This window comes from Myiozetetes cayanensis, unplaced genomic scaffold (genome assembly GCF_022539395.1).
Source record: "Myiozetetes cayanensis isolate MyiCay16 unplaced genomic scaffold, myiCay2020 scf5-8, whole genome shotgun sequence".
Taxonomy (NCBI): Eukaryota; Metazoa; Chordata; class Aves; order Passeriformes; family Tyrannidae; genus Myiozetetes; species Myiozetetes cayanensis.
Genome location: NW_026087742.1, coordinates 110,818,906 through 110,838,227, shown reverse-complemented (window position 1 = coordinate 110,838,227; position 19,322 = coordinate 110,818,906). Strand labels below are relative to the sequence as shown.

The window sequence follows — 19,322 nt, the reverse complement described above, 5'->3', positions numbered from 1 at the left end:
TGCAGCACTACGGTTGGAGTCTGCTGTCATTTTTATTCAGGGCTCAAAAATGAAATAGCTGATTTATTATCCATTTTCATCAACCCAAGCCTAAATCTGGTGTGGTATTTTAAAATTTGAAAAGTGCTATTTTCAGTATTGATGTCCTAATGCTGCTACTTGCTTTCACTATCAGAAACCCATCATTGTCTACAGCAATCACAGTGAAAGCTGCTGATAGTGATATCACCACCACTATTTTTATGCAGTTTATCTGAAAATGTAATGCACCTTCTAAATAGAAACTGTAGCTCTAGGTTGGTGAAACAGGTGTTCAGAGTGACGAGCTAAGTATAAAAATACTAAGTGAAAAGACCTTTGTCAATAAAATCTCACACATAGTTTGATCGCAAGTGGAATCTTGTGTGAGGCCTTCCAGAAGGCTCAGAGCAACTAAATAATGTCCTGGAAACAGGAAATACACAGTTCTGTCCACAAAGATGTGACAAGTCACTGGAAAGCAGCTGTTGGTGCTCCAGCTGCATCAGTGGCAGCTGTACTCCACAGTCAAGGTATGGAGCAAAGTATGAAATGTTTTCTCACACTTTATCCTGAGAAATGCTGTGAGCCTGACCTGCTAACGGGATCACATGAGTGAATCATTCTGTGCCACAAGAAATCCACTAAGATTTATTCAGCACTGCCTTCTACAGGCAGGAGGAGGGCTCAGGGACACCAAAGCCACCATCAGCAGCTGCGTAACACAAGCACGACAGGCAAGTCTCAGAGTTGGTGTAGAGGGGTGGCTCATTGGGTATGGGGGAAAAAAAACAATTTGGGGAAAAAGCAGGGCTGAGTCTTGCTGGAAAGCAGCCCAGGAACTGCACAGGGCAGCTCCACTTCAGGTGCAGACAATGGGAAATGAGCACATGCACATCACAGACCTGAAAAGAGAAAGTGTCAGTCATGGAAGTCAGAGTTAAATTTAAATCCATGGGCACCACTGATTGTCTGTTTTTAGAACTCTTGCTAGACCAGTATGGAAGGTCACAAGATACCACAGAACACAGTCCACTACATAAATCAAAGTTCTGTGCTGTTAACTGTGAGTCTTGAGGGAAAGGGAAGGACAAAAGCAATCCTTATTTTACTACAACGATCCCAGTAGTTCTTCCAGGAAGACTACATGTCACTGGTTAAAGGATACTGTGCAATGCTCAAACATCTGCCCACACTCCTGAAAACTCATGATATAGTTTAAAGGGATTTATGGGTTGTGCATTCAAAACTCCCCCCAAAAAAGCTAGGCTTGCACCTCCTTCACTTCCAGGACTGGTAAATTTACAACCATCAGCACTCACCTACGCCATGACCTCATGTGCCAGAGGCAACAACCAGGCCAGTTTGTATCTGACCTACAGATCTTCAGGTGAGGCAAATACCAGATACTGCTCTGCTGCAACAGGAGGTTTGCAATTTAGAGCTGCCTCAGGACCAAAGAAACAATCCCAGTGCAGGGTGTACTTCTTAAGTCAAGTTTAGCATTGCAAGCCTTTTATATTTTAGAGGCCTCTATTCAGAATGAACAATTAATGGAGACATTTATGTCCCAAATATGGGGTACTTCCCAAAATCCTGGGAGATCCTCCTTCCATTGGTTATAGCAGTTTTAAACACCTGAGAAGATAAACATGTAACTTCCTGACTTACGCAAGCAATCAAAGAATCACACAGCCTTTAAAGGTTGGAGAAGATCTTCAAGATCATGAAGTCCAACTGTAAACACAGCACCACCAACCATGCTCACCACTTAACCATGTGCTCAGTGCCGCCAAATCCACATGTTTTTGAACACTTCCAAAGATGGTGACTCTACCACTTCCCTGGGCAGACTGTTCCAGGGCTTACAACCCTTTCCATGACAAAACTTTTCCTAATATCCAACTGAAACCTCCCCTAGCACAACTGGAGGCCACTTCCTTTTGTCTACTTTTAAAATACTATTTGATAATAGGGAGAAAAGACCAACTTCCACCTGCCTACAACCTCCTTTCAGGTAGTTGGTGAGAGGATAAGGTCACCCCTGAGCCTCCTTTTCTCCAGGCCCAGCAACCCTGGTTCCTTCAGCTGCTCCTCATCAGACTTGTGCTCCGGACCCTTCCCCAGCTCTGCTGCCACTCCCTGGGCACTCTCCAGCACCTCAATGTCTTTCTTGTCATGAGGGGTCCAAAACTGAACACAGGATTTGAGTTGTGGCCTTACTAGTACAGGGGGACAATCACTGCCCTGGTCCTGCTGGCCACACTATTGCTGACCCAAGCCAGGTGCCATCGGCCTTCTTGGAAACCTGGGCACGCTCTGGCTCACGTTCAGCTGCTGTCAATCAGCACTCCCACGTCCTCTTGCACCAGATAGCTCTGCAGACACTTTCCATGTGCTACTTCCAGCTCTGCTGCACACCTGGGTTGTCTTCTCTACCTTACTGAGACACCTCCAAAAGCACTACTTGACCCTTTGCTCTTTCCTCTGTTGGAAATCTTCCCACCACTCACAGTCCGCTACTATCCACCCACTCTTTCTTCCCTCCTCCCACCCCAATCACACACCTTTTGCTATTTTTCACTCCAGAAAGTAAATGCAAAAGTAATTCCAAGGCCTGCAGCTGTTACATATGGCAAAGTCTCACAGGACAGTTAAATTCAGCTCAGTGGGGAAAGTTCTGGGTAACCACATCTACAAACCTTTTGTGCCAGCTCAGTTTAATGCACTGAAAACACAGAACACAGACCTCTAAGAGCTCAGACATAACACTAATCAAAAACTGAAGGCTTTCAGTCTGCCTGCACAAAAGTAGATGAGACTAAATTGAAGATATTTCCCTACAGATAATGCACAGAAATAAAACACTAAACACTTGCATGGCAGCGTCCAAGGGAAAGCTATAGAGGATCATTCTAAAATATGCATATATTAAGAAGTGCTATTACCACAATTGATTTGCATATTTATTCATGTACTAATTGAAAAGCATAGTAGTAGACTTGAGCAAAGGTGGAGAATTCAGCAATATTGAAAATAACCAGTTTGAAACTATTTTTTCTGAAGTTAATGAGTGTCTTCCCCTCACCCACATCTTATCATATCTCTACATGCAAACTTATGACTGACACCTCACACATCATGACACTTATGTGACAGGAGGCCAGTTGTATGCAGAAATTGAGATAAGTAGAGCTAAAAATGCTGGGGGTGGGGAGGAAATGACAACACGATGGGAAACAACACGAAAAAATGAATCTGTTAACTTGCTGGAGAGGTCAGGAGGGCAACATTACACAAGCAAAGGAGCTTTAACTGTTTCTAACCAGCCAGAGACAAGACAACTTACACAGATTTACAGCTTTATACAGACATGCAGGTGCAACTTCATGGGCACTTTTCTACAGTAAACGCCACTTGGCAATCAAAATTTCACCTCTCCTTTCAGCTAAACCCTCAAGCGCTGTGCAACAGTGTCTCCCAAGAGGTATTCCTTCACCAAAGCTAAGGGAATCTTGTTCTATGTGCAAAGCAAGAGGTCCAACCAAAGGGATAATCAAATGCCAAGATTCTGATTTATGTGCAGAAAGAAAACAATATTTCACTTCAAGTGTACAATTCAAGAACTAACAGAACTCACCTTTACACTAAGAACCAAAACTACTCAGAAGTAACAATTAAATTAATATGATGCCCTTATCTGTCTGTGGAAGGAGACGCAGTACCACAGTACCTTCCCCTACTCATTCAGTGCCTGCTCTTTAATTTCTAAGCAAAACGTGAATTTCTTCTACTTAAAAGGATTACCAATTTAACAAGCACTAGGAAGTTACAGAAATGCTGCATCACCTTACGAACGCATCTGTTGTTTAGTAATATTTTCTGCCACCTAAGTAATGCCAGTCATTCCTCTTACACTGCAGTTTTAATCCACAAAGCTTATTTCCCACAAGCAGCATCTCAACAGCACCCGAAGGCCCCAGCTGCAGAGAGCGATGGTGCTTTACAAAAATCAGCTCTGCCGTGTTCAGACACGAGGGTAAGAAAAAAAATCACACACTTGGTACCACCCTCCAACTACAGCAGCAGCAGAGAGTTTAATTCTGATCAAACAGGTAACAGTGCAGTGATGCCAACAGAGTAACTTCCATCAGAATACGCTGTGTAGGGATCACAGAGGAAATTCCAGCACAACCACAGCAGTAGAGCCTGCTGTCCATCTGAGACCCAAGTGGGAACATAAACACCAAGAGGTTGTCTGAATTTGACAGCACACTCCTTTTAAATCCAGGTAACAATATGTGCAGATACTGATAACTACCACTCCACAGTAATTTTATTTTTTATTTAGGAAAAGGAATCACTGGCAGACAAGGTGCTACATGAAACAGGTAATCTGGATATGGGAACATATGAGTTAAATTTAGCCACAAGATGACAAAAATCGGGAAAGGTTCTCAAATGCTTCAGAAAAATCATGCAAATGAAGTCACTGGAGCAGGAGTGTGTTCCTTCTCCTTCCCAGCTGTCTGGAGCCTCACAGACCTTAAGCTACTCATTAATGAATTGCTTTGAATCAGTTTGTCCCATTTTTGAGTTCTGACTGTGGAAGTGAGAAAGCCCTGAGGAAAAACTTGTGAAATGACCTGTAGTCGAAAATTGTTTTCCTTTTTCAGTTGGTAAATCTGCATATGTGCTAACCCATCCCCCTGGAAGCAGAGTTTCCTGGTGTCAGAAAATTCCTACCTACCTGTGCTGTAGAAACTGAGTTCTAATGCATTTGAACCAGAGCTGCACTATTAAGAAAGCATCACTCTGATCCCATAGTTTAAAAAAAAATAAAATAATAATCAAGAACAAATTAAAATTATCTCAAAATAGGTTTTCTCTAGCAAATCCCTGCTGCTTGTCTGGACAATGGAAATTACCTTTAATCACTGAATACCCAAACTGAAGCAGAGCAATCAGGCAAAACCAGAGTACTGGGGATGGGGTAGGTGGTGTGGCCTGGCCTTCTCCAGCAGCACAGAAGTCCTCAACTGCTGCTCAGTTCCACAGGCACCACAGCATTCCCTGAATCCCAAAAGCTGCTTGTGTAAAATGACAGCTCTCAGGAATTTTCACCTTCCTATAGAAATCCTAATAAAAATCACCCCTTCCACCATTCTCTACAACCAAGTAGCAAATGCTGGTCTGAAGTGGAGGGCATAAACTATTCCATTCTTTCAAACTACCAAAGACTTGGCTTAATTAGCAATTAAAAGCAAGTAGTACAAAAGGTTCCTTTCTCACTGCATATAATGGAGTCGTCATTGTTCTCAGATTTTTGGCCACAATGCCAGCAAGCTCCAAGTTTGCAACTGGCATTACAGGAAAACATTCTACCATTCAAAAGCAGAAAACAAGCTGCCACCACGGAAGAAAATCAACTAATAAAGAAAAATACAAGTGAATATGACAGCACTTTTATTGGGAGAGAATAAATAGACTGCAGTATTCCAGTTCTGGGGGTTTTTTCCTCATGTAGTTTGAACACTTCTACATTCACAGATTAACTGAAGACAATCTTCAAGATTGGGCATCACAGTCCTACACAATGATCATACCTTTACCATCACAATTAGGTAAACCTTCCACAATTCTTTCCTCTGTCCCAAATACCTCCACCTTCAATGTGGCTTCTGCTGTGCTCTGAATATTTTTTAACATAACAAATGCCTGCTTTGCAGGTTCCATTCAACCATTAATGCTTTTTTCAAATTATTTATATAAACTTTCAAGAATTTTTTTTTTTGAGACTATACATAGAAAAAAATCCCACCAATTCAGCAAAGATGGACAGTGCATAACTAATCCCAGAAAAGTGTCAAATCCAATCAATTTTTTAACACATGAACCTGTAAGTTAACAGATACCTTTAAAGGCTGGAAATGAGACCTAATTCTGCTCCTTAGCTAACATGGACTATGATGGTCTCTGGGATCTCATCTTACTTAGGCAACAAAAATGAACTCTACCATAAACATAAACACCTTCGAATCCTCCCCACATAAAACCAGAAGAAGCCATTTCAACTATTAATTTCCTCCACACAGTAACTACAGTTAAGAAAAGCCTCCACTACTAAAACATAACTTCCTAGTTAAATTCTGTGCACTCCTGTGCTAAAGGCTGGATGGGATTTAGGGCTGTCCTGTGCAGAGCCAGGAACTGGACTTCTATGATCCTTGTGTGTCCCTTCCAACTCTGGATATTCTATGATTTCAGATTTGAGGGGTTTCATGAAGGCTCCAGAAGAGGCTGGTTCAGACACACATCTCCCCAGTTCCACCCAACGCTTCCAGGGGCTTTTTTAAGGCATAATTTTTGTTTTTCAACTTCCCCACCTCTTAAGCAAAAAACAGAGATGTATGTACTGTTGTGATGCAAAATTAGCTGCACTGTTTCCAACTGTAACTTCTTTTTCATATGCAGCATGAGCATGAGAGTAAAATCTATATTCACTCTTTCTTTTGAATTAAGAAAGAAACAAATAAACACTCATTTCTTCTTAAAAACAAGTGGAAAAAACTTGTTAAAAAGCAAAAAAGACCTTTAAAGCTAATTTGTTGAACATTTTAACAGGTAACCCTTGAAATCTAATAGTCCTTCAGTAAGTTTTGTAGTTTCCCATCCTTTGAAAACTTTAAATGTTCAAGTGTTAATGAAATTACAAATTCAAAGGCTCTGCCCTTCCAACCATTAATACCCATGAGATTAAAAATACTCAGAAAACAACATATTGCTGTGCACACATCAGAGACTGGGCACACACAAAGCTTATGGTGTGCATAATCTGCCTTTAGTTGCTGCATTTGTAATGTGCTCAGAAGCTCCACTGAAGTTTACCAACCAATGTACTCAATGTTTGTCCTTCTTAATTCTTCTCAGTATCATCCCATCTTTTCTCCCCTACCAGAGATTGCTTATGACAAGCTTTATGATGTTATATAATGGATGTTCTCCACTTTTCTTATCCTTCCACTTTATCTTACACTCCTTCTACACTTTGTTGCCTTAAATTGCACCATTCCATTCTCTAGATCAGCATCATTCTCCCTTACACAAGCTTTCAATTCACACTTTAAACTATTTCTTGCCCTTCCAACATATCCACCTCTGTCTTCCACACTTGCTCAGCTTTCCTTATCCTTCAAATCTAAAAGGCAGCAAAACATGACATGAGAACAGACACCTGAGTGTTCTTGGCCTTCCCTTTCACCTCGAGGAAAGAGTGGAAGCAGTAGATTTCATCACTGTTCCCTTCCTTGAGGGGTAATGAGGGAAAAGGAAACAGCAGTCTACAATAAAGACAGAGAGAACACAGTCAACATCTTACTTTTATTTCAGAAATGGGAGAGAGTTCTGTTACATTCTGGACTTAGTGCATGTAACTCTTTCCACACCCTGCACAAACCCTCTGCAGTTTTGTTGTTTTGTTCCTTTTTACCTTGTTTTAAAACCTTTTGAGGAAGGCACCAGCACCATTAAGCATTTAAATGCTACTAAAGTTAGCAGTAACACTTAGGAAGCATCCAGGAACAAGATTCAGGTAGCTCCTGGAAAGAAGAAACACACCATGATTCACACTGTCATCCCCTCACCTCCCTCCATTTGGTCTGCATCCCTAAGTCACCTATTTAATTCCTGGTTTCCTACTCTTCCTCACATCTAAATACCCTTTTTAAACCTTTCCTCCACTTCTTTAACTGAAAATCTCTTCCTTTTATTATAACACTATTCTGAAAAACCTTCCCACTATCCTCTTTCGTTTCTCCTCTTTCTCACCTGTTCCTCACATGGTAGCTTCTCAGTCACTTGATCATTTTTGTGGCCCTTCTCTGCACCCTCTCCAGCCTGTCCACATCTTTTCTGTTTAGTGGGAACCAGAACTGCACACATTATTCCAGGTGAGGCCTGACCAGCACTGAGTAGAGTGTGACAATGACTCCCTTGTGTTTGCTGATGATGCCCTTGTTGATGCAATCCAGCACAGATTCCTTTTGGCTTCCTTTGCCACAGGAGCACACTGTCCACTCACCCTGAGCCTGTGTCCACCAGGACTCCCCCATCCCTTTCCACAGCTCTTCCCCAGCCAGGTAGGTCCCCGTGCTGTGCTGCACTTCTGGATCATGTTCTCCCAAATGTGAGACCTTACATTTGTCTTTGCTGAACTTCATAAGGTTCTCATCAGCCCATTCTTCCAGCCTATCTAGGGTCTTCCTGCAGGGTTGCTCTCCCTTCTGAAGGTCCACTTCCCCACTCAGTTTGGCATCATCAGCAATCCATGAGAGCACATTTGATCCCTCCATCACTTACAATGGTATTAAACAGTGTTGGGCCCAGTATCAATCCCTGGGGGACCCCACTTGTGACAGGCTGACACTCTCTCCCTTGAGAAGGAGCTGTTTGCCACCCACTCTGGGTGATGTTCCCAGTCAGCCGGTTCCCACTCAGAGCACAGATCGCTTGTCTGGAACATAACACACCAGTTTCTCATGGAAAGCCTTGAGGAAATCCAGGAAGACAATGTCCACCACTTGTCCCATATACACCAAGCAGGTCACTTTGTCACAGGAGGCCATCAGGACTGTCAAGCACCAATTGCCCTTGGTAAATCCATGCCAGCTTTTCCCAACCATGTGCTTCATCTGATTTGTGACAGTATCCAGGAGGATTTGTTCCACAGCTTCCCTAGGGACTGAAGTAAGATTGATGATTTCCTTGATCCTCTTTCAAACCCTTCTTGAAGATGGGGGTGACATTAGCCTTCTTCCAGTCTTCTGGGATCTCCACAACTTCTCCAAGATTATGGAGAACAGCCTCACAATAACATCAGCCAGTCCCCTTTAACACCCTCTGTGGATAACTTGTAGGGGTCAAACTCCTGCAATACTTCACACACCAGCAATTCTTGCACTGACAGTAGGTCTGTGTTTGTATCAACCTGGGTTTTGTTCCCAAGGTCAGGAGCCCAGCACTGCTGGCAAAGACTGAGGTGAAGGTGTCGAGAATCTCTGACTTTTCAGTGTCATTGATGACTAATTCACCTCTCCTGTTTAACAGGAGATCAGTATTTTCCTTCTGTTTCTGGTTGTTGTTTATGTTCCTGGAGAACCCTTTCCTGCAGTTTTTGACATCTCTGGCCAAATGCAATTTGAGCTGAGCTTCTACTTTTCTAAACTGCATCTCCTCCCGCTCTGGCAATGCCCTTATGGTTTCAATGGGTAATTGTCCACTCTGCCATTCCCGGTAGGTGTCCCTTTCAATTTTGAACAGACTCAGGAGCCCACAGTTAAAACAAGGGGCTCTCTTGCTCCACCTACTTCCCTTCCCTCTAAAGGATGAACTGGTTTTGTCTACCAAGAGAGCATTCTTGAAAAACTCCCAGCACTCACCAGGCTCCTTTATCCTCCATGGAAGCTTCCCACAGAATCCTCCCCAAATCAGTTCTAAGCAAGCTGAAGTTTCCTCTTCTAAAACCTCTGTCTCAGTACTAACCTTCAGTACCGGTTTTAAGTAACTAGACTTTTCTACTTTTACTAGATTATTTTTGATCTAAAGCAGTTCTCCATCCTGGTTTATCAATCACACAGGCCCAAAGATGGTTTCACAGACATATATGAGAAGAAACAGAGAGTACTTAAAATTCTATTACCTAGAATGAAAACACATAAAACTAAAGCCTTCATTATTCCACTTTAGATTCTTGTGCAACTAAGTTTCCAAATGATAAGGTATAAAAAAATTAAAATGGCAACTACAATGGAAGCAACATAACACTACCTCAAAAAGGAGATATATTGGCTCTATTTTAGAACCTACTACACTGATCTTTTGTCTAATGCTGAAAACTACATCCTGAAATTGTTCAGAATTTTAAATTCTCAAAATGGAAGCAGAAATTTAATGAAAAGCACATTCACACTTCAGTCTGCTTTAGATTTTAATAACCAATCTATATTGAGAAGTGAATCATAATCCTCAAATGCCACTGTGAGAAAAGGAAATGACTTAAAGCCATTCTAACAAACAACAATTAATTTAACAACTTACCACAAAGGAAATTCATATGTAGACATACAGTGTTCTGGTTGTAATTCATAACACACTTTTCACTCTCTTTACAAAACTGTAAATGAGCTCTCAATTCTACATCTTAATTAAATAAGCTTCTTCCATGAATGCTATGTAGGAAATCCAAGAATCATAAAGGAAGGTATTTTGTCAATAAAGCTCTGATGGTGACCCATGTGTCATCTCATACTCCAAAATACCCAAGAAAAAATATTCTTCAACTCCCAAACACGCCTAATGGGCTTTTTGTCCACTGATGTGGTATTTTATGTACGTAAGCAATACTTTCCTATGATTCTTTAAATATAAAGAATGTTATTCAGCACTAAGAATAATACCTGATCCACTGTGAAACAAGCTCATCTTAAAAACGTGCCATGCAACAAACTTTATTAGGTCCACAGGCAAACTATCAAATGGTGCATATTACTTGTGACAGTATCAGTATAAATCATCCTGAAAACAAGCTTTGAACTGACCAGTATTTAAACAGGCCAGTCTTGGAAAGCACCTTTCCACAGAGGAACTTACACTACTGTGCCTATTTCTTTAGCATGCCTTTCCATGAAGTGCAAACAAAAAATATTTGATTATCTTCTCTTGCTTTACCAAACTCCCTTGGTCCAACAAACTCAGATCAAACTATGTCAAACACAGTTCCTCTCTTTCCTTATACCAAAAATGTTCTGTAAAGGAGCAGGATTATCCTATCAGATGCACCTACAGAAACCCTGGCAGTCTTTGCAGGACTCCACACAGGACCACTCAGCTCAATTTTGTCTTTTTTTTAAACTACAAACAAGCATTCTACTGGTGAACAAGATTAATATTGTTAAGATTTGTAACAAAGACAGTCAACTGGTCTCATTTTATAATGACGCCTCAAGTTTAATAAGCATCACTTCGATGTGATACATTACTCAAACATTACATTTCAAAACACCACAGCTTTGGGACCTCAACCAGAAGGGAGGTTAAAACAAAAAAGTAACTTGCACGAGTTGTACATGTAAAACACAAGATAGGTGTGAAACTAAAGGACTGCAAGTTGTATCCACACCTACAGCCGTTCAGGGTGAGCGGGAACAATGGCTCAGCTCCTGGATTTACCTGATCCAACACTAAAACCTGCCACCCAGCTGAGCTCTGCATTCACCTCACACTCGCAGCCCACCTCCTTAATTCATTTCTGCAGAAGCCCTTTGAGCAGCAACTAGTTTTTACACAACTATTTTAGTGTTCTCAAACTACAAATACACGCGTTTCCTTCCCTTTCAGTCTGCTGAAAATACTGTAAAATCCTTCCTGTCACCCAAAAGTTTTATCAGTTGAGGACCAAGAAGAACAGTTTTTGTTCAGTAATCAGAGAAAAACCTGCAGATTAACTGATGAATCTGTAAGGCTGGAAACCAACACTTAACTTCTCCACAGAACATAAGTTTGCCTAATTCTCAGTGGGATGAAGAACAACAGTGGGCCATGGCATATAATTCTGGCACTGGAAAGTCTTGTGACAAATGTTAATCAGTATAAAATCACTTTATAGCCATAAACATTTTCCATGACTCTCTTTAATTTCGTATCACGGAATGAAAACAAATGGTTCTTACACGCACCGAGTTCTCCAAGCATGAAACATCTACTCTTTTCTAAAATGGTATAACAAACATATGGCCTAGCTTTTAGAAGACGCTTTCAACACTTACTTCAGATGGTATCAACATTTGCAGATAGTTTTACCTCTATAATTATCAAGTCCACTCAACCCACTACAGCGAACAAACAGCTATGCAGGCTGGCAAGAGGCAGAGAGCCGTGCTGAAAGCTCACCTGAACACCACGTATAGACAAAAGCTATAGATTCTCTACTTCTTCTTCACATACCACACCTGAGACTACCTGTACAGAAATCTAAAAGCCACAGGCCACGAGCATCACGATGCACAAAAGGATCAATGGTTAAATCACTGGAATGGAATGGAAGGAAACCAGTTGTGTCCCGTTTTTGCCACAGTTTTTCTTCACACTTTCAAAAATTAAATAATTTATCAGAACCTCTACTCCTCAGCTGCTAAAATACAGCAATATTTCTCTCTCTTCTCCATCTTGAACCACTGCCTGCCTTGGCTGCTTGATTATTAAGTCAGTAGGGCATGAATAACCTTAAGGTGACGCACATGTATCACTTAGAGAACTGGACCACTTCAGCCTCCAGACTCAGTAGGTCGGTGCTTAAAAGCTACAATATGTCCCACGTATTCCATAGGAAATATGAAAAACTACTATAACAGAGAAAAATTTTCTATTATATTCCCTACTAATAGTCTGCTAATAGAAAACAAAGCTCGCTGAAGTGCAAATACCAACATGCCAAGTGTCCTGCAATCCTAATTACACCTCAACGAAAGCAAGTTATTTGTGGAGATGAGATACATCCTTGTTTCTTTATTAACACATCAAGATGACAAGTGTAACGTTTCTGACTTCATCTCCTTCCTTGCCTTGAGAAAGTAGTATCAATACTGCACTTTAAACTTAAGAAACGGTCAAAACATTAAAGAATGCATGTTTTGAGCAATAAACCCCAACTATTTTAAAGAAATACGCCTCGAATCTGGTTTTGAAACTATCAAAGCACACAAAGTATTTCATACTTACAGTACTGTGTAACGTCCATTTAAAAATAAACATGTGCTTTTTTTAACACCAGATGAAGTACAAATAATGCAAAGCCATAACCAAGCCGTTAAGTATCAGGATGTATAAATATTACATACACTGCAACTGTAATTTCTAAGTATAAACATGGTACAACCATGAACTATAGAACATGTCACCCACTACAGCTTAACTGGATCCTAAAAAGCCTGATCCTATTAACACAAAGCCCAAACTGCACACAAATAAATGCTGATCTTAAAAAAAAAAAAATCTATGGCTCAGTTACAATTACCCAATAAAAACACTAAAAAAGTGACACCTTCAAGAAAGGCCAAAAAAACCAGTTCCACCCACAATGCAATTTACAAAATTTTAACCAACTTCAACTTGTTCCACAGGGCAGACAGCACTGCAGATAATAAACAAATAATTAGAAATGCATAATGTATTAAAAACACATAAAGGAACAACTCTGATATAAATTTACAGAAATTGGAGAGGCTGCCCACTTCCTGGAATACTTTCCAAACGTCTCTTGGTACCAATTCCCAGTTTTCCAATTCCCAGCACTGCCATTATATAAGGCAAACACTATAACTCTTTTTCAAGCAATATTTCTTTGTTTTGATGAAAAGAAATTAAGCTGAAATATTTCCAAAGTCATTAAGAAAAATAACTTCACTACACCGAGACCAACCTGCTAAAATGTTTTTCTGCATAATTATTTTTCAAGCAGCCTGTTATAAATAACGGTGAGAATATTTAATTATAGATCAGTAGAAAATTAACATTAATGCCAACACTGAAGGGACAAAGTCAACATATACTAACTCGCACTGTCCAAAACTATTTTTAAACAAGCAACACCGAGAATTATAAGAAAAATGAGAGAACACTGTCACTGTGCACTTACTTTGTAAGCTTAATAGAGGTACAGATAAGCACGTTGTTAATTTTGTCAGCACGTGTGGCCTTTACACAAAGGAAATACCATTTTTAAAATCAGCTGGAAAACAAAAGGGCTGCAAAACCACGAGAGGTAACACAGACTAAAACGTGGCATATTGTGTGGAACTACTTCATCTCTCTTCACATCGACTTCAACATCAATACTTCTAAATGGAAACATGCTTCAGATTTTGTCCACAGGATATGACAAACTGATTAAACTCAATGAATAGGAATTAACAAGCATCTTATACCCAATACATCAGACCAGCTACATCAACCTACATCTGTATGGATGCCAATTACAGCTTATGAAACGACGGTTTGTCACTGCAATAAAGTCAACTTGGGCTAAACACTGGAACTATCATTAAAAAAAAAAAGAAAACAAAAAGAAGGAAGAAAGAAGGAAAAAGGAAACGCTTCGCAATTCACTTCCAGTACAATGGATGTCCTCCCCTTCCCCCTTCCCCCCCGCTCAAGTAATCTTTAAGCTTCACCTCCTGCCAGAACGTCTTCCTGGGAGAAAGAGACATCAAGATAGCAGCAGGGCTTTTGTTTTGGGGTTTTTTCTTCCTCCTTCACGTTAATGTTATTGTCAACTACAGAGGCATAACAGTGAGCACTTTCTCGCACACAAGACTGGCTACGTTGGATTTCCAGCATTTCAACCAGTGTGAGATGCCATCTCTCTCAATTTCCACCTCCACTCCCTCTAAACCACACTAGCTGCAAACTATGATTTTCAAGCTCCTTTCTTGCAAAATAAACACCAAATTTTTGGCAGCAGAAAACTCCATTCCTCTGTCACACACACACACTGACAGTGTGAACATCATTACGGGAAAGTTGGATTTCTCCTGGCTTATCACACATCCAATACATGGAGCAACAATACAATATTCCTGACCTTTAGTCTATACCTTCAATAATTCATAAAACTGTACAGATCTGATGTCTTATATGCTCTTCTGATTTGCTGCACCCAGCAGCAGGACTTAACTTAGTTCACAATACTACAGCCACACATCCTACAAAGCAAAACTACCAGAAAGGGAAGGCTGCAGCCCAGACCTGCAGTATGAATAAAACTCACAACCACGTTAAAGCTCCGGACATGAAACTTCCTCCATCCCTGAAAGACATCCCAGTTTTCTCCTTACCAAATTCTGTCAGGGTGTGGCTTCACTAAACCAGAGTTCCACTGCAAAGGCCTCAAGAAATCTCCTCCAAGTGTCTTGAGCCAACACACGCCTCAGTGAACCCCACCAAAAACAAGGAGTTCCTCCTTGAGGCACCAAATTTAAGCCCACAAGACTCCTCCTGCTGCATAAGCATCCAGGCAGGTAACAGAGCTGTTCCCCAAACACTTATAACGCAGGATCTCCCTCCAGTTCTCCCCAGACAGGTACTCTGCCCATGTCACCTTCAGCACAGGTAACCAGGGAACACTCCAGGCCTCACAGAGGAGTCACTGCTCCAGCCTGGCAGCCTTTTGAAAAGGTTCAGTGGCAGGGGTGCTGCTCTCACACCGAGGGTAAATTTCTGCCTTGTGAAGGATTCCTCTGGAAACATGACTCAATGGTTTTCCTTACCTGCTACACTTGCACATAAATCTTACACTGTGATGTGCTGTAGATTCTTAAATCAGTCAGTCAGGGTTTCATAATTATGGAGTCTAGGGTCTTTGTTAGCTGTTGTTGCTCCATGCACAAAAGGGAAGATTTTGTTGCTATCGCTGTAAAACCTATTAATAAACTGCACGTATATACAGCCACAGTTTCTACAATAAAAATAACTGCTACACGGAATTAAAGTGGTCTGCTAGATTAATTACCCCAAACCTCCCTGTATGGCATAAACTGCATGAAGCCTCACACACAGAGAAAAAGAACCAAGCAGAAAAACACCTTAAAAATAACAACTTCTTACTTATCGATAACGGGAGCAGAAACACATGCACAGTCCGTGGAAGTAAAAAGAATAAACAAAATCGAAACTGATTCAAGCCACGAAATCCCTGTCGAACATCTCTGCACTGAACAGTAACGGTTTAATCCTCCTACTTCCTCAACAATCCACCTTTCTCAGAGACAAGTTTTACGAAGAACAAGCTTCGTGAGTTCCTGTGCCATTCATAAATGCCCAAAACGCCGTCTGAAAACTGAGGCGAAACAGCAAAATATTTACTTGCTGGGGTTTTTTTTTTCCTTTCAGTATTTGCTGCATGGATCCATACATTAATACAGCACAAAACATACAGTGGTATTTCTAGAAATATGTTTCAAAACTGTCAAAATGCCCCACAACTTAAACGGACTGCACATACTAAACTACAATTGCCTAGCATAAAAAAAAATGCATTAATGCACTGTATGTAAGAAAGGACTCAGAACTCAACTAATACGCTGAATTGCTGCCTGCATTACTTGATTTTACAGTACACAAAATAAAACTTAACCCAGGGACACTATGTGACAGATGATCTAATTACATACGATGCTTTTATTTGCTATCTGGCATCCTTAAGCTCTATCCCATACGGAATTCTGTCTAATATTTCTGACAGCCTCAGCAGCATTCACGGAGCAGACACGAATTCTGGTCCATCAACAGTTAACGTACATTATTTAACTGGTCTGACATGTCACTCCCCTACCTTTTTGATTTATGGGAAAGAGTGCTTTTATAAATAACTCCGAAAATCGAAAGGAAACCACGAGATTTTTTTTAAATACAAGCACAAAGAAAAAGTGTACTTGCTTTTCCTTCCATCCCTTCCCCCTCCACGTCCTGACATTGAGCTTTTCCAATCCTGCCAGAAATAAACACCCAAACACAAGGAAGGGCTTGGGGTAACCAATTCAACACGGTTCAGAGCAAGACCTTCAGATCAACCAAAACCAGCAACACGAAAAAAAAGAAGAAATAATCCTCCAACGACACAGCCCGGGCACAACAATGGGATGAGCAGTGTCAAACGCCAGGCTACTGACAGGAACAAGCCAGGAAAGCAGGAACCAGAGGAGCACCGTCCCCTTCGCTTCAGCCGTGTGGCATTTCAAAAACAGTCCCACTTATCCTGTTACCCAAAGGTTACCCCGGCGTTCGGTGTTTTGAGCACAGCTGGCAGACACTCGGCCCGCACAGCCTTTGTCAGCAGCTCACGGATGGGCAGCAGAACGTGCTACAGGTTGATAAGGAGGGCACCGGCGCCGCGGAGCAGCAGGAAAAGCGCCCAGAAAGAACTTGGGATGCGCAGGAGAGTTTCCCTCGGCCCTCCCCGGGGGCTCCGCGCTCCCCCCACACTCGCTCCCCCGGTGTTTGTTTCGTGTTTACCTCCCCCCCCTTCCCTTTCTCCTCCCTGTCCGGCCATCTTGGGGCCGACAGGAGCAGCCATTACTTAACTAAATGACAGGGCCAACAACTTTCCGCGGAGGCAAACACCTCTCGCAGGACACACCGGGCCGGGCGGGACGCCCCGCTCGCTGTCAGGCCGGGCCGGCGGGCGGCACACGGGGCTCGGCCGGGGCCGGGCGGAGGCAGCGGGGCCCGGCGAGTAAACAAGTCACTCCGGAGGGCTCCGGGGGCCGCTCAGCGCCGCGCCCGCCCCGCCCGGACCCCGCGCTCCCCTGCGGGCTCCGGCCCCGGCCCCGCTCCCGGGGCGAAAATCACGAGGGAGGGTCCGGGCAGCGGCAACGTCAGCAGCGCCGAGCGCGCCCTGCCTCCCTCCTCTCCCCCCGCTGCCGCCTCCTCCTCCTCGTCCTCCGCCTCCCCCGCCCCCGCGCCCCTCCCCTGGCCCGTCCGCTCCGGGCCCCGGGGCTCCAACACTTTCCCGTCCCGGGGCTGGACGAGGAACACCCGCATGGCCGCGCTCCCCCTTCGTCCCGCTCAGGGTGGGGGATGGGGAAAGGGGGCAAAGGCGGCAGCGACGCGCGGGGACCCCGCGGAGGTGTCGGTGCCCCCGCACACCCCCGCACACACTCACCGTGCGGGCCCGGGGTCCCGGGGAAGGGCGGCGGGCCGCCGCGCTCCCCATCCCCCGCTTTCACCCCTCCAACACCGCCACCCCCCCTCCCCGCGCCATCCCGCTCCACATCCACCCTCGCGCTTACCTTTAACAGCAAGGCCTTCGTTCTGGCGCCATCTTCATGAAGCCTCAGAAATCCGAAGAGCCGGCTGCGAGGAGGGAGCAGGGCGGGAGGGAGGAGAGAGAGAGAGAGAGAGAGAGAGGCACCGGCGTTAGCGGAGAGTCGGCGCGGCGGGCGGGCGAGGGCAGAGCGCGGGGCCCGGGGCGGCAACACGGGGAGCCGCGGGCAGGGGAGCGGGGGGACACACGGGGAGGGGGCGCGGGCCGAGCCGGGACACGGAGGCGGCCGGGGCGGAGTGGGGAGCGGGTACCTGTCGAGGCCGGAGAGGGCTTCTCTCTCCTGGGCTGTCAAGCTGGCGAAGTCCTCCTCGCTCTGGCCGCTCGCTTTCCCCGCCGCCATTTTCTTTTCCTCATCCCCGAAAGGAGCAGCAGAGGCGGCGGCGGCGAGCGACACTCCGCACGATTTCATGGAAACGCAGCGTAATTAACTCGCGGATCGCACCCCCTCCTGCGCGCCCCAAACCACCCCCAGCGCCGGGCGGGGCGGGGTGCCCGACACACACACACACCACAACTTTTATTACAACAACAACAGCCGGCAGGGAGGGGAGGGAGGGAGGGAGGGAGGGGAGGGGAGGGAGGGAGGGAGGGCGGGGGAAGCCCCGCTGCTCGGAGGAGGAGGGAGGGAGGGAGGGGAGGGGGGAGGGAGCCCCAGCGCTGGAGAGTCGGGGGAGGAGGAGGAGGCGGCGGCTGCGGATGGCGGCGGAGCGGTGTTTACATCGCCGCTCAGCCCCTCGGCGGCGGGCAGGGGAGAGGTAGCTGGGGTGTCGGGGACCACGGGAAAGGGGGGACCGCCCTGCCCGCGCAGGCCGGGCCGTGTTTTGCCGCCCGGACAAACTTCGGCGGCGCCGCTGCCCAAAGTTGTTGCGATTGTGTCACCCCGCGGACCCCGCGCGCGCCGCCGCCGCCAGTACCCCCTCCCCTCACGGCGCCGCCCCGCCCCCGCGCGCGCCGCGCTCCGGGCCAATCAGCGCCGCCGCCGCGCTCCACGTGACCTTTGTTGACTTACGTCAGTCACAGCGCTCCGCCGCCGCTGCGCTCTCCCGGGCGGTTGGCGCGCGCCGCCCGCCCCCCCCAACCTCTCCCTTCGCCGGCTTCGCCTCATTGGCTGGTGGCTAAGGGAGGGGGCGGGGTTTCGCGGATCCGTGGCCTCTGATAGGTCGGGCGCGCTGTCGGTCAGACGAGCTTTGCGATTAGCGGGCGCCAGCAGGTTGGGGTGCGCCTTTAAAAGCGAGCGGCGGGGGCTGGGGGGAGGTGTCGGGAGTGGCGGGGCGGGAGGGGAGGAGGAGGGACTCGGGTGGAGTTGCGTAACGGGGGCTCCGGGCTGGGGGAGTGGACGCCGCTGAAGGAAGGGGCCATGCCCCAGCGGCGGGGCGGGGGCCAGACGCGCGTCGAGCTCTGCCCCACCCTGCCTTGGGAGCGGCGCGCT

At 45.0% G+C, this 19,322-nt stretch overlaps 1 protein-coding gene across 17 annotated transcripts in view; it reads right to left on the bottom strand.

Moving 5' to 3' along the window:
• Window positions 1–18,340, bottom strand: part of KDM6A (lysine demethylase 6A) — a 150,564-nt gene extending 132,224 nt beyond the window's left edge. For all 17 annotated transcript variants that reach the window (XM_050334017.1, XM_050334019.1, XM_050334020.1 and 14 more), the window contains exons 1-2: window positions 18,145–18,340; window positions 17,859–17,922 (exon numbers count right to left, since the gene is read on the bottom strand). In XM_050334017.1, the coding sequence (XP_050189974.1) occupies window positions 17,859–17,922; window positions 18,145–18,302 (222 nt within the window). In that variant the 5' untranslated portion in view covers window positions 18,303–18,340. The remainder of the gene's footprint in view (window positions 1–17,858; window positions 17,923–18,144) is intronic.
• Window positions 18,341–19,322: the final 982 nt, after the last annotated feature.